General features: G+C 44.3%; 1 protein-coding gene across 1 annotated transcript in view; it reads left to right on the plus strand.

The window, feature by feature from the left end:
- The window catches only part of TOP1 (DNA topoisomerase I), a 74,655-nt gene extending 66,309 nt beyond the window's left edge, over window positions 1–8,346 (plus strand). The window contains exons 18-21 of the mRNA XM_028734997.2: window positions 1,283–1,410; window positions 4,759–4,853; window positions 5,449–5,598; window positions 5,783–8,346. Of these exons, the coding sequence (XP_028590830.1) occupies window positions 1,283–1,410; window positions 4,759–4,853; window positions 5,449–5,598; window positions 5,783–5,885 (476 nt within the window). The 3' untranslated portion in view covers window positions 5,886–8,346. The remainder of the gene's footprint in view (window positions 1–1,282; window positions 1,411–4,758; window positions 4,854–5,448; window positions 5,599–5,782) is intronic.
- Window positions 8,347–23,280: the final 14,934 nt, after the last annotated feature.

Here is a 23,280-nt window from a genome sequence, read left to right on the forward strand (position 1 = left end):
CTAGGAAGCTGTACAGAACATCTGGATGGCATCAGGTTGACAAAGGCTGCCCTAAATTAGCCAGGCCAGAGAGAAGACAGCTAGCCAGGACACTTGGTAAATCTCTAACAGCCTTCAAAGATTTATTTGGTTCCCTTAGACAAGGGGCGTGGGTGGTGCTGTGGGTTAAGCCACAGAGCCTAGGACTTACTGATCAGAAGGTCAGCAGTTTGAATCCCAGTGACGGGGTGAGCTCCCGTTGCTCGGTCCTTGCTCCTGCCAACCTAGCAGTTCGAAATCATGTCAAAGTGCAAGTAGATAACTAGGTACCACTCCGGCGGGAAGGTAAACAGCGTTTCCGTGCACTGCTCTGGTTCGCCAGAAGTGGCTTAGTCATGCTGGCCACATGACCTGGAAGCTGTACGCCGGCTCCCTCGGCCAATAAAGCGAGATGAGCGCCGCAACCCCAGAGTCTGCCACGACTGGTCAGGGGTCTCTTTACTTTAACTAGTTCCCGAGAAAACCATTATAACCCATCTCCCACCACAGTGGATGTCTGTAATATGCACCTTAATCAGATAATGTTCTGTCCACAATGAAGGCAGGCTTGACCCTGGGCTTTGCCTGATAAAGGTGTTTTGTTTGTGTTGTCCATATAAATGGGTGGTGTGCCTTTTTAAAATCCAGCAAGCCCAGGCTTGCAGAGAAGGAATGCAAGAGGCAAATAATGGTTAGATCAGAGACCATGGATAACTATTGAAATACAAGGGGTTTAAACTGAATACTGGAGCTGAATACTGGAGTTTAAACTGAATACACTAGAATACAAGTTGTAATCCTTAGCATTTTCATAGCACTTTAAGGTGTTCAAGCCTGCATAAGGAATGTAGAAATCTGCTTTGCATCTACCCCCAGTATTACTCACTCCATGGTCTCAGGCAGAAACCTTTCCTGCTCTCTGATTCTGTTAAAAGTATATGTTCTGCCACTAAGCTGTGGACTCACCTCAAAAGAGCAAGTCTTTCTGTATGCAGTCATCCCTCTGAACTCCATTTCTCCCCTCTGTTGCCTGAGATCCTTAACTAGAGATGCTGAGGGCTGAACCTCAGACCTTCTGCATGCAAAACTTGTTATTTACTATTAAGCTACAGCCCCCAGTCCCATTATAAGCTTGGTGGTACAGATGGCTGAGAGCCAAGCTGCTAATTTCTCTTCCCCATGAAAAAGTGAAATTATCCAAGAAAGAGCTAGACTTTTCCATACAGAAATGCAAATTTCACTTGTTCATTTTAAACTTTTCTAGCGGATGATAATGTCCCAGCAAAGATCCTGTCTTATAACCGTGCCAATAGAGCTGTTGCTATTCTCTGCAACCACCAGAGGGCGCCTCCAAAGACCTTTGAGAAATCCATGATGAATTTACAGAGCAAGGTAACTGACTGCTTCCTTTTGTTAAAACCCAAACCAAGACTTAGTTTGGCTACCTCTGTTACTTAGTTGACCTGCGTCAAGCTCTCCTCTAACTTCATTAGTGAAGCTTGTTTCTCTGATTTTTAGAAAGACAAACCTGCTTGATTTTATTACAGAAAATCATTCTTCAAATCCTTCCTGTTTCTGACTGAATTGCACATCAGGCAAGTTGCCTTTTAGTCCTGGAGGAGAAATATCTATAAAGCATCTCTAGTGGGGTCACAAAACGTACCATAATAATTTTTTTGCTCCTGACAGCTATCTGATGTTATGATGCATTTTCCCATCCTGATTTACTCACAGGACACTGGGCAAACTCCAGAGAGTCCCTTACATGACCAGAAAGCATGTCTTTCAAATAAGGACAGTCTGCTGAACCTCCTGGCCCATTTCCCATGCTGCTTGAGAGGGACCACCAACTCCCAGGAGCAGTTTTTTCGGGATTGTTCAGGAAGGGTGAAGGTGTGAGAGCCCCTTTGTGCGAGCAAAATTCTGCTCCTGGTTTTCTGGATCCTATCTGTATTTAGACACTCTTGGGGAAAGGAATAACTTGATTTAAAGAACAAGAGACTAAGCTAATGATACATATGCTTGGGCGCTTTCCTGAGGTTTATCTGAGGCATCATAAATATCAGTGCTGAGGAAAAGTTTCATTGTTGAATTTGAAAGCTTCTTGACCAGTTGATCTCAGGGAAGACTTCCAGCTTGTCTGCACAAACTGCCAATCACATGGCAAAGCTGTATTTGGACTGTACCACTTGAGACCCACAGGTGGAGAAATCATTTGAGTGAATGTTTTTTCCAAGTTCCTTGCATTTAGAAAATTAAATAGGCAGGCAGAAAGTTTCGATCGTAGTAGTTTCTCTGATGTGCTCATTTTCTGTATCCACATTCCTGGAGAAAAGCTTGAACATGCAATTATTCTCCCACCTGTAGTCTGAAGTGGTCAGATCCAAAAACTATTTTACCGTGTGATGAACTATTTGTGTGGCTCAGGCCTTATTTTTCTAAAGTATTCTGTGCAGATTTCTATAAAGGCTATGACTTCCTCATTATCTTGTGAACTTAAAGCAAGTTCAAAACATAACTATTCCATTTCCATGGCTTGAGGATAATGGTGTGGTTTAACACAAAATTATCCACCTTCCTCCTCCACAAAATTGCAAGCCTACCTATATCAAGTATTCGATTATATTTTGCTTGTCTAAACCACCCTTTTACTTTTCAGGTTATTTCTGACAAAAACCCTGAGGTCATTTTGGTTAGGTTGGTTTACAGCCTGAATCTGTTTTATTAATCAGTGGGGTGTTCTTTTTGGCTTTCATAATATCTAACCTGGCTGCTTCAGTTGTTAGGACTGACAGCTTTGACAGAATGATAACGACTTGTTTGCCTTCACTCTCCCCCCCCCCCTCAACTCACCTGTCCCATTATTCTTAGCTGAGCTGAACAGTCTGTCAGTCACAGCTTAGGCAAATGGAGCTGCGAGCCTTCAGCTTCAGATCATCTTACTTAGTTTGCCGCAGATCATACAGCTTCTGCTTTTCATTCCTTTAGAGCAGAGATGGGGGACCTGTAGCCCTACAAATGTTGCTAGGCTGGAACTGAAGGGAGTTAGCATCCAAGAGCACCTGCAAAGCCATAGGTTCCCTGTCTCTGCTTTAGAACAAACCCATTATTGCTTGGGCTGAGAAAGTTTCCTGACGTGACTTAGCACAGTGCATCTGAACCTTTAAATAGGCAGTGGGGATGATGGGAATTTTATTTGGAGGATTCCATCTATATGGCGTCATGCACTTCTTCCCTAGTCACCCATTGACTATTTGTATTTCACACTTTGTTTCCTGAATTCCATTATTCATATGAAGGGTTGCAAGCTCTGTTTTGTGTAATTGTACATGTGAATCTTTGCCACAAACTTTTCCTGAGCCCTAGGTTCTTCCCCCCCCTCCATCTAATAAACTTGCAACTCGGCAGGGTCTGCTCAGAGGATTCTCCTGCCAACAGAAGCAAACTTGGCACCCCTGCCAGGGCTTCTAGTCTGACAGTGCATACTGTTGGACTTGTGACACATCAGGTATTTCTTGGATAAAACCTTGGGTCTTCTCTGGTTGGCCTGAGAAACATCCATCTAGGCCCAGGGTGGGAGATTTGTGGGCCTCCAGATGTTGCTGGACTTAGGCTCCCCCATCCCATCACGCCTGAACTTTGGCCATGCTGGCTGGGGTTGATGGGAGCTGGGAGTCCATCAGCATCTAAAGGAGCACAGGTTCCCTACCCATGAGTTGTATCTCCTGATTTTCCCAGGCGTAACATGTGACTTGAATATTTATATAGACTATCCTTACCCTAGTGCCTCCTTCAGTTTAGTCCCTGCCATTGCCCAAAGATGACTTGTTTTTTCTTATTTCCTTCTCTTCTCTGACTTTGGGCTCAGGTTTACTCTTTTTTATTTCTTTCATATACTTTTCTCCCTTTGCCTTTGAAACTCAGCATTTGCCCATTCCTCTGCAGATCACGGCAAATGTTACTAGGGTATCCAGGAATCCACTAACATTGACATTATTGATGCTGCTGTACCAACATGGTTGTCTGCATTTATTCTCGCCCGGCTTTACAATTTAGAGCTGTATGCATTTGTAAAGGCCTCCTTCAGAAAAAGCGTTCTCCAGAACATTCAGCCTCCACCTTAGAGGACCATTTATATTTCTTCAGAACCTGCACTTAGATCTCACCTAGCCTCCCCATGTTGCTCTGTCTCCCGTGACAACCTAAGAAACAAATAATAGCTCACACACCATGAATGGGCTTTCTAGGCTGGTACAGGGCTGGTACACACCATTGTCTGCCATGATGGCTGCCTGATCTACTCTTTGCTTCAAGCTTAGTCATGGATCAAACTGCACAGAGGAGCTTGGGTGAGATTATTCAAGTCACTTTTCCCTGCTTTGGGCAAATCAATAGAAACAGCCCTCTAAATGGATATCTTCTTATGCCACTCACAGTAAGTGAATCAATGTTCCTTTCTAAGTGCGGTGCCATAAGTTTGGTATCTAAAGTCCTGGTAATCACTTCTGCAAGTTTGATCCTTGCATGCCTATCTGAAAATGTAAATCCCAGCCAGCTCTTCTGTGAAACTTTAGTCAAGGTAAAAAAAAGGCTTGTTGGACACCCAGTGAAGTGTGTTAGACAGAGACACTGCCTTGGTATCTAGAACTCCAATGGAGACAAAAGTCTACTAGCTGTTTGCAGCTTATCAGCTCCACACCTTCCATCTCCTGCTTTCTGTTTGTGTTTTGCCTTCCCTAGATTGATGCCAAGAAGGAACAGCTGGCTGATGCCAAAAGAGAACTGAAAAGCGCCAAAGCCGATGCCAAGGTCCGGAGGGATGAGAAATCTAAAAAGTAAGTCACATTGCTGTGACGCTCGCGTGTATCCAAACACTTCTGCATGGCGTTCAGGGAAACCAACTTTGCTCAGAATTGAGATTTCTATTCAAATGGCTCACCTTGTCACTGGGATGGTACTATATGAAGGGAAGAAAAAAACCTCTTTACCTCCTGCCTAATTTTATATATCTCTGCCATGTCTCCCCTTACTTGTCAGGGAAAAAACCTTTATCACACAGTGTGTAGTGGCTACCACAGTATGTAGTTTTTAGACTGCTTTAAAAAGAGAATCAATAAATTCATGCCTGTCGTGGAAAAAAGCTATCAGTGGCTGCTAGTCATGATAGCTGCAGCCTTTCTTCAGGATCAGAGACCACATGCCTCTAAATGCCAGTAACTGTGGAGCAACTGAGAGAGAGGGCTTTTGTGTTCATGGCCTGCTTATGGGCTTCCCAGAGGCATCTGGCTGAGCACTGTGGGAAACAGAATATTGGACTAGATTAGCCTTTGGTCTCACCTAGCAGGTCTGTTTGGGTGTTCTTCATTCCCATAGAAAGAAAAGCCATTTATAGTTCCCACCTGAAAAAAAGTATCTCCTTGCCCCTCACAGGACCGTAGAAAGTAAGAAGAAAGCAGTACAAAGGGTTGCAGAACAGCTGATGAAATTGGAGGTCCAAGCTACAGACCGGGAGGAAAACAAGCAGATTGCCTTGGGGACCTCCAAACTAAATTACCTGGATCCTAGGATTTCTGTTGCCTGGTAAGCTCTTGCCTGTTGGGGAAGAAAGAGCAGCCTCCATCCTAGTGCCTTGCTTTAGTCTTTGAAAGGAAAAGAGGCATTGGTTCTGCTGGGATGCACTTTTGTAGTTGTTTGGCTGTACACACCTCTTGCTGTTCACCCTTTTTATTCCTCTCTCTATCTCTCTCTCTCCCCCTCCCTCCAGGTGCAAGAAATTTGGAATACCTATAGAGAAGATCTATAACAAAACCCAACGGGAGAAATTTGCCTGGGCAATTGACATGGCAGATGAAGACTTTGAATTCTAACCTGATTTTAATGGGCTGAATCTTATGAATGAGAAGGGGAATAGCCTGGTTTTAGGGAGATTGATAAAACTGTGAGCCTTACTTGTCCTTTATATTTGGGGGAGGGGAGGGGGGTGTCGGGAGGGGAAAGCGAGTGTCTGATGAAATACCCAACATCTTTGAGAAAAGATAGGCCTGGAAATATTATAGAGTTGCTGAGCCAGTTGTCCTATGGACAACTTATTTAAACCTGTTTCAGAAACCCAAATTCTAGCTGTATGGTTTGTGTTTTTGTCTCTGGAGGGGGAGGACAAGTGGATGGGGGAATTTGTTAACCTTCTGCCAGGCAAATTCACCATTACACTGAGGAGCTTGGAAATCATTAGCTACTGTATACAGAATCCAATGAGATATTGGTGTGTTTTTACAGTTAGGGTTTTGCAATAACTTCTATATTTTAATAGAAAATGGATTCCCTTAATTTCCCGCCCCGTCTCCCTCAATTAATTTAACACAACTGAAGCCCTCTCAGCACACTGGCTCTGGCCACAACAGTCATCATGGAAACACCCAGTTGTTTTCATTTTTACTTGCCACCATCATGGTATTGAAAACCTATAATAAAAATACAACATCTCTTCAAAGCAAAGCATGATGGGAAGATCCTTCCTGACTTGAGTGTTATTTTCTTTTTCTTTCTTTTTTTGTTAATGTGAATTTTTACTACTTTTAATTATTTTAAAATATTTAAGCTTTTTTTCTTCTTGATCTTAAAGATCATGTAGATTTGCAGGGGGTAGGAAGGAATGGGCTGGGGAGGGTTGATGCATTATGAGTACAAATAAATTGGTAACAAAATGTTTTCCCATCATACTTTGTTCTGAGTACATAATATATATATATATAGATATATATATATCAGGAATATCCACATTTGTGGGTTTTGTTTTGCTTTTTTTGGCAGGGTTGTTTTTCTTTTCTCCCTCCTTTTTTAAAAAAAAGAAAACTCCACCCTCCTCTCTTTTACTTGAAAGATTTTATTGTGTAAAAAGAACTTTCACAGGTCAATAAAATTTTGAGGGAAGCGAGCTTTGGTCCAAAAAAAAAAAAAAAAAGGAAAAATAATCAAGATCTTAGGTCTTTTTATTTTTTTTCTTTTGTAATTGTGTACAAAAACTTTAAAAAAAATTAAAGCAGAATTTTAATGTGAAACCTTTTTTGCTATAATCCATTAGTTTTAGAGGCATTGTTAGCTTAGTGTGGTGCAAAAACAAGTTTCCCGCAGTCTTTCCTCAACAAGTATCTTCTATTTTTATCATGAATCCCCTTTTAATCAACTGTAGGTTATTTAAAATAAATTCCTACAACTTAACGCAATGCCAGCATCTGTGTGTTCTTGTACCCAGAGAGCTGAATGGCTGGCTGCAGGCCAATAGCTGTCAGGAGATGCTTTGGGGAAGGATGTGGGGTGTGGAGGCGCTCTAGGATGAAATGCCCAAGGAACTGTGGACCAGAGGCACAGTCAAGATTCCATGTGGCCTTCTACACCATAGACATTGGCAGCCAAATAGTAGATTGCCAGTTCTCTGGGTATTTTTGTACAGTGCCTTGCATGTTGTATCCTACATATATATCAAGTTATCTAGGGGCAGCCTGGTTCTGAAGATTTCCCTCTAGCTCCAATCCACAGCCAGAACAATTTTTTCATGGCTGGTTCTTGGCACTCTTCTCTAGAAGCAAACAAGGACAATTGTTTAGGAAGGAAGCGCTGTATTCTTCAAGATGACTATAGCTATACTTTTTATAGAGATCAGACCATTTGCTTTCTTGACTTGGAGAGTCTCAGAATACTGCATCTTCCATGTGTCTTGCTTTCAAGAGTTTGGAGAGCTAAGGCATTCTCCAACATGAACTCATCGCTAGTCAACCTGCTTTGACAGAGTTGACTGGTATGTCATCTTGTGCCTTTGTACAAAAGACAGGACACATGTTCACTTTTCTTAAATTGGCACTTATGGCCTGCATCAAGAATTGGGTATGCTTGAAACCACAAGAAATTGGAGCCTCAAAACCACCAATATTCAAAGGTATGGATAATTGGAAACACTAGCCATACACATCTAACCACATATAACTGTCAGATCTTGGGTAGCACTCAATTTGCTGTATTACAGGTGCTAATCTGCATTCTAGGACCATTGACCTTGCTGCTGTTTGGCACTGCCACTCCAAATGAATCAGGCATGTCAGCAGCCCCTAGGGCCTTTTTAAATCCCCGTTTGAGGTTGGTTTATCTTAAATTTGCACATTCAAACCAGATACTGAAATGAATGTTTCAGAATCACAGGTAATGTAAACAGGTAAAGGTAAGGAGACTCGTGTGTATTCTGTATACCTGCCTCACCTTCCTACAAATTCCATTTACATAGCAAGAAAATACTGGCCCTGTGAACAGAATAAATTTTTTATACAAGTGTTTTTATGCATGCATGCTCGGTTTGATCATTTTGCTTGTTAGTCAGAATTTCATAAAAGGCCTAGAGTAGCCTTCTCTAGGACAAATGAAGGCGGTATAAGGAGAAACTATAGACAGGAGATCTGTCCACCTCTTGACCACTGGAACTGGCTTGCTTTGATGCCTTTTAATAAAAGGGTTCAGTATATTCTCCTTAGCAGTAATCTTTACAACATTCGGATAAGGTAGGTCAATACTTCCATGTTGTAGATGAGAAGTTATTCTAAGCCTTATTGGGGTGTTCTCCCACAAAACAACAAGGGTCGCAAATCACATAAGAAATTTACATTCATATAGCTCAAACCTTCCTCCTCCCAACACACAGGAGAGGTGGCGAGGTCAGCAAGTGTGGGCAAGTCCTTTTCAATCATTTTGTAATCGCGAGGCATCCGGACAGGGCTATAGCGCTTTGCCTCAAGCCACTCAGCCAGTGACTTCACAGCTCACACGCTTATCCACTGCTGTGCCAGATTTCACTTGGTACAGCATGACGAATATATTCTATCACTGTGGTTACTTACCACATTGCCCAATGGGCTAGCAAGTGGAATTGCACCTTTATGCAGTGCAAGTAGCAACCTCAAGTTGCTGGCATGGACCCTTTGGACTGAACGGAGCAGTTGACATGGTTTATATTTGGGTAATTCAGTAGTGATAGTGAATGTCCAGGGATGGATGGAGTTGGAGTGCATCAGCTCCCCATCACTCCAACAGCTTTAGCCAAGGTGCTGTGCTCATCCCTCTGTTTCTAATGGGGAATTTCTTCCCAGTTAGCTTGTGTCTAACCACTGCATTAGGAGCATTTAGTGAAGGTTTCTGCCTAGCTGTGTCTTTCCCACAATAATACCTTCAAAAATCTCCTTTGGGAGATCCCCCTTCCCACCTCTTTTTAACTTTAGTGGTAAAAAATTGGTGAGAGCAGCAAATATGTAAGTTCTCTGAAAACAGCCTTATGTCTCTGAAGTTGTAACAATGTTGCCTATTATAAACACGTTTTCTATTTTTACATGTTCTCCCCCACTGACTCCAACCGTATCCCATCTTAATCAGATGCGTTAGATTATTCTGTGCCTCAAGTTATTGACAGGAAGCTCAGAACAAGCCTGTAATCCCAGGGGAGAGTGTTTCCCACCAGGGGTTCCCTCCTCCTTTTGTCTGCATTTAAGGCAAGTAGGAAATCCATCTGTTTCAAGGCCTCTCGATACAGTGATGCATTGGCCCCTGGTGGAAACAATGCTGCCAAATGAGAGATAGCAACAGTCTTGGAGAATTTATTCCATAAATAGTTAAGAACCAGCAGCTTCTCTAGCTTCAGATCCAATTAAGCCATGAAGTTGTTTCCCCATCATTTTGCAGTGGCCAAATGCATCTCTTCTCATCCAGTCATTTAAATAAGGTCAGAGTGCTCAACAGTCTTTTAGATACGTTTGTTGTATTTTGACATTGTTTGTGATGTTTTCTGAGCCCACTCGGGTGGTGAACAAAAGTTTCCCAAGCTCTGAACATTTGACAAAAATCCTGAATCTAAACATTCCATGTTGACATTTGATATTTCTGCATCTGGTTTTGCGTGTGTGCGCTTTGTAGTGCTTCCGTAATTGTGTTTAAGTTAGGCACAAGGTTTGCCATTAGAATGGTGGGTATTGACATGCATACACATTTCCCTGTCCAAAGCTAACCACAAACCAAAAATCACTTTCTACAGCATACAAAAAAACTCCATAATATGCACCTAGCCTGGCCTAGACCACTTCTAGTTGGCAGTGGAGTCAACAGGGTTGGCTAACCCCAAGCACTCAAAAGCAGCTTAGATGTGGAGTTCACTATCCCTACATTGCATATGAGCATAGGAACCAGCCTTATACCTTCAAACTCTGCATCCATGGTGAAGGGCTGCTAAGTCATGATAGAGCATCTGCTTTGTATGTAGGAAGTTTACTGTTCAATCCCTGCCGTCTCCAGGACTAGGAATATTCCCCAGGCAAACCACTGCCAGTCACTAGAGGTGGCAGTGAGCTAGATGTACCAAAGGTCTGAAGGCCACTTGGTTGGCTAACTGGCAGCAGTAGTCCAAGATTCCACATTTTCCCATTCCTACCTGGACTAGCTGGCTACTGAACGTGGGACTTTCTGTAGGCAAATCATGTGCTCTACCATTGAACTACAGTTCTTGCCAAACTTAAGCTTAAATTTGGAGTAGGGGAGAAAGAGCATGGAGAAATGTACGCAGGCCTGGCAGCCTTGAAAAATACAAGTATAAATGCTTTAGCTGCTGTTCAGGCAGTCTTTCAGAAGTTCACCCTGCCCTTGAGCAATAAATTGGAACCAAGATCAGATCAGCAGTACCCGCAGCCATCCAGATGCCCTGATGATGGTAGGTACAGGAGTGTAAGGAACTTTGTTTTCCAGTGCCCTTGCTGCACCCTTGAGTTCCTGTGATAAGTACAGCAAGAGGGCTGAATCACTGCCTTCACCGCCATTCATTTGAATATCCAGCATATCCCTGAAGACACTAGCTCAGTCTTCACCAATGTGCTGTCCTCCAGGTTTCTTTTGGACCACAACTCCCAACCAGTGTCTGTTTGGTCAGCCTGCTGAGAATCCAGAATATTTGTAGGGCACCATGTTGGCAAAGGCTGATGCTACAGCTGTACGCAATAAGATTGAGGGGTGTGTGATACAGATGGCTCCTCCATCAACAGTGTTTTCATACATGCATTGCTTCCCTGTGTTTCTTCACCTTTGAAAAGGTCTCCCTATATGCCTGAGAACATTGGCTGGATATAAAATGACTGTTCAAGACCTAGAGAAGATAAGTGCCTGAACTTGTACAGAGAACATTCCAAATTATCAAAACAAATGGGCTATGTACCAGTGCAGTGCTGGGTTCACACTGTCAGGAAGATCATTTGCTCACGAAATTCCATCTGATGTAACCAACAATGGGAGCTCCAGACATTCATGGAGTTTCTAGTTGGCATCATGTATCTGCACCTTCATAATTTTTGTGTGCACACACAGTTGATTATTCATAATACAATTTGATGGAGTCTAATAGCTAAGCATTACAAAATTCTCCTGTAGCAAGGAGATAATATGGTCCCAGGGTGTGGTCTATAGGTGGCTTGATGCTACCACCTTGCTGGAGCTGAGCAGGTCAGGCTGGTCAATGCCTGGCTGGGAGGCAGACTTCCTGGACTGCATGTATTGGGTTTCACAATGGAAGAAAGGTGTTCTATAAATGTAAGAAAATGCTTAAATATTTGACCTCTGATATGCTGACCAGAATACGCCAGAAGCACTTCATTGGACAATGCCAGAGCTATGTGGGAGGACAGAACGTTCTATTTATAATGCTCTGTAAATAATACAAAAGAAGAAAAGGCATTGTAGGCCATTGCTATCTGATTCCCTGTGTGTCTCCAGGAAGGGGTGTGAGGATGTGAAAAGAGTGCAGGAGTGGCTTTGAGTCTTTCCGGAGAAGGACCTAAAAGATGCTTGTGATTAGAATCCATCTGGTCAATAGCTGTGTCCTACAATTTCTGTCATGAAATGGTGGAAATGGAAGTTATTGCATAAAAACATTTAGAGCAGCAGAGAAATGTGCCAGAAGTCATGTAGATGTCACAACCATTTTTATTCTCCCCATTCCCACCATCTAATACTGATGGAAGTGTCCCCCCTAGCACAATGTTCATGTTCTAAGCTACTTGATGTACCTAATACATTTTACTTTTGCCCTTCCTCTGAGGAGTGCATTGTGTATGCATAGTCCTCAGTCCCCATTTTATCTTCACAATAAACCTGTAAGGGAGGTTAAGTTGAGAGATGATGACTGGCCCAAGGTCCTCCAGTGAGTTCCATGGCCAGTCCTAGTTTGGCACTCTAGCCCAGAGATGAGGAACCTCTTTCCCTCCAGCCTGCAAGGCCAATGGTCACAGTTGATGGGAATGTAGTCCCAACAAAATCTGGGATGCTACAGATGTGCCAACCCTCTTTTAACTACTGCATCAAGTTGGTTCTCTAGCCTATCTTAACATCTTACTTCCTGGCTGCACATGACTCATTTTGAAAACCCTAAGGAGCAAGCTTGCACAAAACCCTGACCACTTGCATAGTGGGAGAAATACCAGCTCTAGCCTTCCTCTGAACAACTTGGGTCAAGTGACAGCAGATAATTGTGGAGGCAAGGAGTTCATTCGGCGACTGCAGCGTTGAGTGATGAACTGCAGGCGCATCAGCTGTGATTGACTGCAGGATGTGCGCATGTGTGAACCAACCCAGAGAGGGTAAGCAGGGAGATTGTGAAAATAAATATCTTTTGATTCTTGTATTTTATAAAAAGGGAACAAAAGCAAAGCTAATGCTTACAACTGGTGTAGTGTCAAGAGGTGGTATGCCTCTCACAAGAGTGGGAGAGGGCAGCCATGCACCCTTCCTTCTTTGGGGCTCCCTATGGGGCACCTTCTCAGCCACTGGGAGCAGAAGACTGGACTGACCCAGCAGAGCTTTTATGTTCACACCGCAGCAGCACTGCAACAGGGGCAATGCACTCTAGGAGCAACGCACTGCAGAGACCAGTCCTACACGATTCATCAATGCCAGGGAGGATCCATTATGTGGACACTACTTGGGTTGGTCTGTACATGGCAATGCTTACTTGCACATGGACCCATGAAGCCTGTGTTTTGGAGTTCTTGCAGGACTTGGCTATAGCGGTGGGTGTGGGTGAAAACAAATGTGATTTTTTTACCTTTGTAGAGTCAGCTAGTTTCTGCACACTGTTGCACATCAAGACAGGCATACACACACAAGGAAGGTCCCAAGCTGGGCTCTTGGCTTTAAAAAAATCTATAGCATGGTACCTAAAATAATCTTCAGTTTTGCTAATACAGTGGTACCTCGGGTTACATACGCTTCAGGTTACAGACTCCGCTAACCCAGAAGTATTACCTCGGGTTAAGAACTTTGCTTCAGGGTGAGAACAGAAATCATGCGGCGGCTGCGGCAGCAGGAGGCCCCATTAGCTAAAGTGCTTCAGGTTAAGTATGAACCTCCAGAACTAATTAAGTACTTAACCCGAGGTACCACTGTATAAAAAAAACCTGCCATGTTACACTTCTCTACCTAATGAGGAACCTATGTGAGTTGGACACAACTAAACTACTAGACAACAACAGACAGATCCTAGTTGGTGCTGGTGGTTCATATTTTTTTTAAAAAGTGAATTAACCATTTTAGGTGTATTTGTCCCAGATAGCTTTAGGTGTAACCTGAAACCTACATAGCACCCAGTCTAGTCAAATCTGCTACCTCCTACAGGCAAATGAGGCCTGTGACTAAATGGAAATTTTGTGGCTTCAGTGTCAGGTTATTTCCCTGGCCCCTGCCCTGCCCTTCACCCCAACCCCTGCTTTGCTTAACATCCAGCCTGATTAAAAGTTCTGGGAAACTGAGGTGCTTGCTTGCTACTTTGTGCTATTTTGGTTGGTCCTGATAAAGGCGTTGCCTGAATGTGGACTCCAAAAAGCCTGGTGATTGATGTGTTTCTCAGTTTGAACACCTACTGTCACACCTCTCATTCTCATAAGGACATAAGATGAGTCCTGCCTGCCTGGAGAGAGGTAGTGCTGTCTCTCCATAGCCCTCTCGAGGCAGCTTTTAAGGAATATGTTGAGGAGAAACAAGGATTTGAAGAAATGCTGTTTTTTAAAATTGAAATACAATAGTGGTTGAGTTTGGATGGAGAGGGCCACAGCCTCTCTCTTCCCATTCTTTTCTATGGTAGCTTGTGGAAAACAAATTCAGGCCAGGTATGGCTGGAGACATGTAAAGTCAAAAAATGCAAGCTGTGTCCAAGCTTCACATGACTTGACACCATGAATGTGCCCCAAAACTTTATATCTGGAAACATGCCAGCGTCAACAGCTTTGCCTCTGAGGTCAGAGGCTTTGCTTAGAGCTCAGCTCTGGGGGATTTTCCGTCACTGAAATGATGTGTTCATGCCAGTGCAAATAAAAATGCTGTAGTAACCATTTCCCTTCAAGTGCAGCATCACCAACGTTCATGTTTGAGGTACTGCAGGACGTGGTGCTGTGGTTAAACCACTGAGCCTCTTGGGCTTGCTGATCAGAAGGTTGGCGGTTCTAATCCCCATGACGGAGTGAGCTCCCGTTGCTCTCCCCCAGCTCCTGCCAACCTAGCAGTTCAAAAGCACACCAGTGCAAGTAGATAAATGGGTACCGCTGTGGCAGGAAGGTAAACAGCATTTCCGTGCGTTCTGGCTTCCATCACGGTGTCCCATTATGCCAGAAGTGGTTTAGTTATGCTGGCCACATGACCCAGAAAGTTGTCTGGATGAACGCCGGCTCCCTCAGCCTAAAAGCAAGATGAGTGCCACAACCCCATTGTCGCCTTTGCCTGGACTTAACCATCCAGGGGTCCTTTACCTTTTACCTACAATATACTACTTTCCACTATCAGACATGTGAGATCACAAACTTATGCCCAATATGAATTTCAAGTCATTTTGATCTGTTCTGTTACTAACAAAGATGAGAAACTCTGCTGTCCTCATACATTAATTACAATTTTTTATTGCTTCTAAACCAGTGTCTCAAGGTGATTTACACATGAGATAATAAAAACAATTAAAAACAGCAAATTCACTTAAAACAAGACTAAAACCCTACTCGTGGTAAAGATCATTTGTTCAACTGGGAAAGCCAGCTGGGAAAACACCAGTGTATATATGTGAACATTTTCCCCACGAATTACTTAAAGGGTCCAGACTTAACAAAATTTGGGAAAGTGTCAATATGTTGTTGTGATTAGAGTGGTGAACAAGGAGGAACCAGGTTCAAATTCTCACTCAGCTAGGAAGTTCATTGTGGGTGACTTTGAGCTGCTCAACCTATCCTACTTCAAGGGATGTTGTGGAGATAAGAACCATCCTCACCTTTAGTTCTTTGGATGAAAGATCACTAAAGGTGATCAATACATGTCACACATTGCATATTTCAGGGTGACGCATAACCCCCAAAATAATGCCTGCCTGCAACAGCAAACATGAGTGTCACTCTGGTGCACTATTCTTGAGCCAGGATTGGTTACAACTCCCTGTTGTAGCATAGTAGCAAACCTAGGTTTACTGATGTGCAATTAGTCCTTCAAATAACATCATTGGTTTGCTTTGAGAAATGGCCCCTCATGTTGTTAGGCTGAGTGTTCGGTTGCTACCTAAAGCCATAAAACGGCTTTAGTTAAATGTCATTGCTCCCATGTGATGATTCACAGAGGAAACAAAGAATCACCACACCAGCAAAAGCTCTTGGACTGATTGGTTAGTCTTTTGTTCATTCACTCATTCATTTATAAACCCAAAAAAAGGCTCCCATAGCAGTTTACAAAAATCAGTAGCAAGATTTTCCTCTGACTTCAGGATTCCAGTCTGAAAGAAGGAAAGTGGGAGATGGGGAGGAAGGAAAGGGAAGCTCAGGCACCACTTCTTAAAGGTTATAGTTCTCCTCATGACCAGCTGGGATGGGAAGAGTTCAGGCAATGTAAAGAAAGGGTGGCTGCTAGGTCAGAGCTGAGCAAGGGCACGAGGCAACTGGTCTCGGGAGAGGGGCTGGATTGGCCTGCTTCTGTCCCCCACCTCACACTGTAGATTGTGTTTATTTCAAAATTGCAGAGACTGAAAGATGATGAGCCTCTAGTGAAAACCAGATATGGATATAAATTTCCACAAGGGCATCTCCTCAAGGTGAAAAGCAGCTGGCGCTTCTGTTGCAATTTAAAAGTTGGCAAATGTTGGACTGTTGTCCAAAGGGTCCAAAATGCACAACTGCCTCCATTGTTTCACACACACCCATTCACACACCACAGTATATGCAACATGGGGCAGGGGTGGGGGAGGCACCTTTTTAAGCCCAGGGCAACTTCCTGGGGGCTGCATGTCATTGGGCAAAAGAGGGTGAAGTGATGGATAGGATTCTTACCTTTAAACCATAGGCTACATAGAGCCTATATGAAATTCTGTAAGGCACAGCGCCTTGCAGGTTTATGCAAGGGAAGGCAATCTTTCAGGTAGGTGATCTTTCAGGCAATCTATGCAGGGCTCCTCCTTGGAGTCCATTTCAGTACTGGTGCCATATCACAGGATCAGTGTAACCCACAATGGCATGTTATGTATATGCCTGTTTATCCCTGGCCAGGAGGAGGAGATCTGACTTCAGTACCAAATCCTCCGTATTCATCTGTGGCAGGGTTGACTGGCAACTTCCTACGCTCCCAGATTGATGTGATATATTCTGCTAATGGAGTTGGCTTTTCCTGTTGCAAGCGACAAAGCCTTTTATGCACAGTTCATGGGGCCCTGCTGTTGAGTACGATTTCTCCGGAGATACCCTCCGACTTGAGTGTTTTTAAAAGCGCAGTTTCCTGTGCTGCTAGATCGTATCTTGCCAGCTAGCCTCCCTCATATGTGCCTGCCTGCTGCAGGTGAGCAGCTTTGTCGGATGTGTTGGTGGAACAAGTGCTTCCTCAGACATCTCTAGCGAATTTGGCACTGTGGTGCAGGATTCAGTCATTGGAACAGGACACCAAGGGGCATGAGGCTTCTAACTGATCAGTACATAGGAAACTGACTTACAGTGAGTCAGAGCATGGACCTCTCAAGCTCAGTATTGTCTACATCAATGGCGGGGATGTGGGTGGCGCTGTGGTCTAAACCTCTGAGCCTCTTGGGCTTGCTGATCATAAGGTCGGCTGTTCTAATTTGTGTGATGGGATGAGCTCCCTGTTGCTTTGTCCCAACTTCTGCCAACCTAGCAGTTCGAAAGCGTACCAGTGTGAGTAGATAAATAGGTACCACTGTGGTGGGAAGGTAGATGGTTGACTGTGCGCTATGACCCAGAAAACTGTCTGCAGACAGGCTCCCTCGGCCTGAAGGAAGAGATGAGAGCCACACCCCATAGCCGAATTCGATTGGTCTTAAACATCTAGGGGTCCTTTACCTTTGCCTACATCAGTGGTTCCCAAACCTTTTTGGGCCACCTTCCCCCCGGTTCCATAAACCCATCCCTAAGGCCCCCTACTCGATATAAAGCATTATTCAGAATGGTGGTTTGCATGACCCACTAAGGAAGGGGTTGGCAAAGTTTCCCTCACCTGGGCCAGTTCACTCCCGCAGAGATCGCTCTGTGAGCTGGATCACATCTGCACAGACGCAATTTCCAGTACCACGGAAATGAGCCCCCGCTCTGCACTGCGCTAGTTTAGCGCAGCGTGTGGGAACTCGCCGAGCAGGCAGCTTGGTTCGGGGGCAGCTCACGGGCCATTTAAACAACCCCCATGGGCCGCAGGTTGCTGACCCCTGCACTAAGGAATATAGCAACACAATAAAATTCAGAACAGTGACAATTAGTTGCACATTTATTCAAAATCCAGTTAAAATACACCCACCACTGATGGTAAGGCAGAAGCTTCTACAGGCTACCATCCTACACACAGGCACACATATCTTTAATGGTATTCACGTTACTATACAGAATGGAAGAGGACTGGTCCCTGCCCCAAGGAGTTTGGCATATAAAACTCAACATGGGGAAGCCGGAGAGGGAAGAGGAGCAAAAATGAATGGAAGGAATATAGTTGCTTCATGCACACAGGTTTGGGAGGATGCTTAAGGCATGAGAACGAAGGAGTTACAGCAATGGCTTCATTTGGTAATTACCCTCTCGAATTTAGACCTCGGAGCTCTCAGCGTTTCAAAACATCGTTTCACATCCCCATGCGGTAGACTGGGCTGTCTGGTTTTCACATCGAGAGATTTATTTATTGCTTTACTTATTTCAAGGGCTGCTTCTTAAACTTTTCATTCTGTTTAGTCTCTTCTTTGTCTTTAGTAAATATGTCTGGTGAACTTTTATTAAAATTAATAAAATAACTAAGCTGGTGCAAAGTCAGGGTGGCTGAACCCAATGATGGAGCAATCCCATCCCTTCCCCCCGTTTTGTTTAAATTATTTCTATTTATCCAGATTCCTTTGCCTGGTTCTGAGGCTGGGGAGGCAAAGGGAAATAGGGGATTTGGAAAGAATGAGAGCCACAAACCCCCTGAAATACTTTCCATATCAGCCCTTCATTCCCATAAACTTCCCTTTGTTCTGTTTCCAATGCAGCTTTGCCATTGGCCTGGTGCTTTCAAAAGCGATGGTAAACCTGGTGTTAATAGGAAAAGAAATGTATCCTCTGTCTGAGATGCAAGTTGATTTTTATATGGGACGGGGAGGATGCACTTTCTGAGTTATTTTTACATGGGGTCACGAAGACTTCTTTTCGGGCTGGAGAAAGATGAACTTCTGGCTCAGGTCCTGGGGAATGCAGATTCATTTCCTCTCTCTGCCACAGCTTTCCCTTCTGAACCTGGGTAAGTCCATGTGAAGGGCAAGATGTCTGACACGCCTGTAACTCTCAGCCTGCAAATGCAACTCTTGGTACTTTGTGGCACTCTTTTATTGCTTGGAAATCATTTATAAAAAGCATCAACAATAAAACATGTGCAGCTCAACCCTGTGCATCTTCATTTGGAAGCAGGTCCAGCCTTATTTGTTGAAATAAAAGATTGCAAACAAAACTGCCACAACAGCCGGGTCTTGTTATTCACGACTAAGGGTACTTACAAAAGGGACACGGGTGGCGCTGTGGGTTAAACCACAGAGCCTAGGACTTGCCGATCAGGAGGTTGGCGGTTCGAAGTGCAAGTAGATAAATAGGTAATAGCGGGAAGGTAAACGCTGCTATGGTTTGCCAGAAGTGGCTTAGTCATGCTGGCCACATGACCCAGAAGCTGTACGCTGGCTCCCTCGGCCAATAAAGTGAGATAAGTGCTGCAACCCCAGAGTCGGCCATGACTGGACCTATTGGTCAGGGGTCCCTTTCCTTTTACCTTTAAGGGTACTTACAAGGGACTGCAGTAAATCAGCATAGCACAGGAGGAAATGAAAAGCAGCGCCCTGGATTCTGCAGAAAAGTGAGAGACACAGAGGTTGAAAGGGGGAGTGTGGGGAAGCTTGCAAAGCTTGCTCCATGCTGATCCTTTCAGCCTCTGACATTGGAGGTTGAAAGTGTGCCTCTCAAATGGAAACTGCTTCCCCCTCCTACTGCCTATCAGCTGATGTGTGATTGTGAACGTACCTTGTTTCCAGCAAAGAAGCAATCGGAAGCCCACCGTGAAATGTCAGAATCAGCTTTCTGGAAGAATTCTTCCTGCAGTTTTGGCCTGGTGCTAAAGCAGGCATTTCTTGCACTTCCAATTCTTTGCACTACAAAAAAATTACACCCAGGAGTACTCCTGGGCCAACTGCTCAAGTGACTAGGCCACTCCGAAGCTCAGCCACAAACCAAAATTCCCTGTTGCTTCTTTCTGCTTGAATGGCATGATTATCTTCTCCTGGAACATTATGGCCCAGGTGCTGCCAGGTGAAAATCCTTTATCACTGTTCCACTCTGGCTATGAATCAGACCCTTGTTCCATTGCAAGGGATTAAATCTGATGGCATCACTTCCATTCAGGAGCATAGAAGGACGCAGGTCAGCATGGGACCATGGGAGTTCTTTAATGTGCTAGAAGAGGTACTTGATGGTGCTTTTGCAAAGGATTTCCCCGAGCCAACATCAGGGATATTTCGACGTCCACAAACATGTCTTGAGCAAGAACACCAAGCGTGAATCATCGTTACCGTTTAACTGCTGCCTCTTTTTGTCCCGGTTCCAGCTCTCGCTAGTGATCTTCTTGTGTGAGATTGATTATTTCATTAAGAAGTGGGGTTTTTCAAGGATGGAACAAGAGGAGCTGGCATTGTCTGAAAGCCAATCCACGAGGCCATGAAGGCTAGATTAAGCAGGAAGCAAACTAGCCTAAGGGCAATGAAAACATAAGGCAATGGGCATGTACGTCAAAGGGAAGGCGGGGATAATTGCAATAGTAAGAACAAGGCACAACAGCACAGACTAACACTTAGTTTGAAACTGCCTCCCTTTACCTGGCTGTTTCTTCGGATGGCTCATTACAGTCTTCCCCAAACCGGTGATCTCCAGATGCTTTGGATTACAGTTACCACCACCCCTACCATTTGATTTGCTGGCTGGAACTTAATGGGAGTTGTAGTATGAAACATCTGGAGGGCACCAGGTTGGGGAAGGCTGGCTTGCTATCCTTGACCACATTTCCTCTGCCATTGGCTCAGTTGGGGTTGTAGCACAGGCCTCCACAACTTGTGACCCACCAAACTACTTATACACACCCCCTCGAAGCCACATATCGTGTTCTGCCAGGCATTTGTCAACCCCCCTTTTTTGCAGATCCTTACCACACATCTTGAGACAGCATCTTGAGAAGTAGAGATATCACCTTGCCAACAAAGGTCCGTATAGTTAAAGCCATGGTTTTCCCAGTAGTGATGTATGGAAGTGAGAGCTGGACCATAAAGAAGGCTGATCGCCGAAGAATTGATGCTTTTGAATTATGGTGCTGGAGAAGACTCTTGAGAGTCCCATGGACTGCAAGAAGATCAAATGCATCCATTCTTAAGGAAATCAGCCCTGAGTGCTCACTGGAAGGACAGATCGTGAAGCTGAGGCTCCAGTACTTTGGCCACCTCATGAGAAGAGAAGACTCCCTGGAGAAGACACTGATGCTGGGAAAGATGGAGGGCACAAGGAGAAGGGGGCGACAGAGGATGAGATGGTTGGATAGTGTTTTCGAGGTTACCAGCATGAGTTTGACCAAACTGCGAGAGGTAGTGGAGGACAGAGGTGCCTGGCGTGCTCTGGTCCATGGGGTCACGAAGAGTCGGACACGACTAAATGGCTAAACAACAACAACAAAACCACACATTTTAGGGGATGCGAGTGGCGCTGTGGGTTAAACCACAGAGCCTAGGACTTGCCGATCAGAAGGTTGGCGGTTCAAATCCCTGCAATGGGGTGAGCTCCCGTTGCTCGGTCCCTGCTCCTGCCAACCTAGCAGTTCGAAAGCACAAAGTGCAAGTAGATAAATAGGTACCACTTCAGCGGGTAGGTAAACGGCATTTCCGTGCACTGCTCTGGTTCACCAGAAGTGGCTTAGTCATGCTGACCACATGACCCGGAAGCTGTATGCCGGCTCCCTCAGCCAATAAAGTGAGATGAGCGCCGCAACCAGAGTCAGCCACGACTGGACCTAATGGTCAGGGGTCCCTTTACCTTTACCACACATTTTAAACGCCAGCAAACACAATGTACAAAAAGACATGATTACAGGGGGAATTGTTTTGCAAATGTGTGTATATTTGACCAAACTGCATACCAAAAATGGCATATTATCATTAAAATGCTGGTGAATTTTCAGGATGCCCCCCCCCCATTTAAATAGATAAACCACAAACTGATGAAGAAATGTGGAGAACTGAACATAAGGCTGGAGAAATGAGAGAAACTAAAATTGACAGATTCTCCCATGCCTTACCAGAAGCACCTGATTTTGTTACAGCTGCCATCCATTTGCTAGGCAGATGTCCAGCTAATAGCTCTGAGTGGCTGGCTGATGGGAGTCAATGATTAAGAGACAGTTGGGAATGAGATGCCCATCCGAGTTTGAAGAGACACACACACATATACACACACAGCGCTAAGGAGAAGGGCAGATGTGTAATTGTGTATGTGACAAAAAAAAAGCAGTTTTGAACACGCAGAAAGAGCACTTGCTGTTCACCAGATAAAGCAATATGAAATATTCATTGAAAATACCAATAAAATCAAACATTAAAAACAACAGGGCATAAAATTCGTCAAAATATAAATAAAACCAGCAACTTTAAAACAAATATACACAAAGTGTGCTTCCTAGGGTTGCCATATTTCAAAAACTAAAATTCCTGACACCCGCGAAGTCGTTGAGCATTTTTTTAGGAAGGCCCCGCCCAAATTGTTGGGCTTTCGGGGGGACCTCCCCCCCCCCAAATAATGATTTAAAGCTTTTTAAGCTGTTTCCGCTGCTTTTTCCATCGCATTGCCATACATCCAGTTTTTTCTGACATTTTGCCGCTTTGGTAAAATCCCCCCCACCCAATGCCATTTTTACAGCCAACTACCAGGACATGTCAGGACTTTTCCTGATGTATGGCAAGCTTAGTGTTTCCACAGAAACTGTTTACTGAGCACTCACTCATCCTGATTGGTTTGCAGGGACGTTAGATGATGTTGCGTCAGAGCAAGTGTTACCCCACACTTTTTAATGCAGTTTCTCATCACTTTCCTTATCTCAAAAGCCCGATCTTTGGGGGAAGTGGTCTTGTTGCACAAGACCACCCAACCAACTAGAATTGTGCAATGCTGAATTTACCGGTATGTGACTGAATCCCACCCCAAAATAGTGACAGCCAGGAAGCATACAATAATCATACATTTAACATTTCATGCCTGGGTATGAGGACAAGGAGTTGAGCCATAGGCTGAGATCACACCTGAGGTTCTTGAGACAGGGCAGCTTCTCCCACTGACCCCTTTTTAACCCCCATCTGTCATGCAAATGATCAAGGGAGCCACATGGGTTGAGCTTGGTGTTACTTCTGCAGCCCCAGGGTTGGGGAAAGCTTAAATGCGGAATCTGATCTCTCCCTCTCCAAGCCACATTCAGATCATAAAAATACATTTTAAAAATCAGTCAAAAGTCCTTCCACCCACAGTTTCACTTAACACAGATGCACCAGGATTCAGTCCTGAAGTACTTTGAGACCCAGGAGAAAAAATATCTGGCTGGTTGTATTTGGAAGCAAAATATTGGGGCCAATAGAGCTGGACCTTGTTCTGATCAAATAGGCCATTCTTATGAAATAATAACATAGCTGGGGAATGTCTT

The sequence above is a fragment of the Podarcis muralis genome, chromosome 5 (assembly GCF_964188315.1).
Source record: "Podarcis muralis chromosome 5, rPodMur119.hap1.1, whole genome shotgun sequence".
Taxonomy (NCBI): Eukaryota; Metazoa; Chordata; class Lepidosauria; order Squamata; family Lacertidae; genus Podarcis; species Podarcis muralis.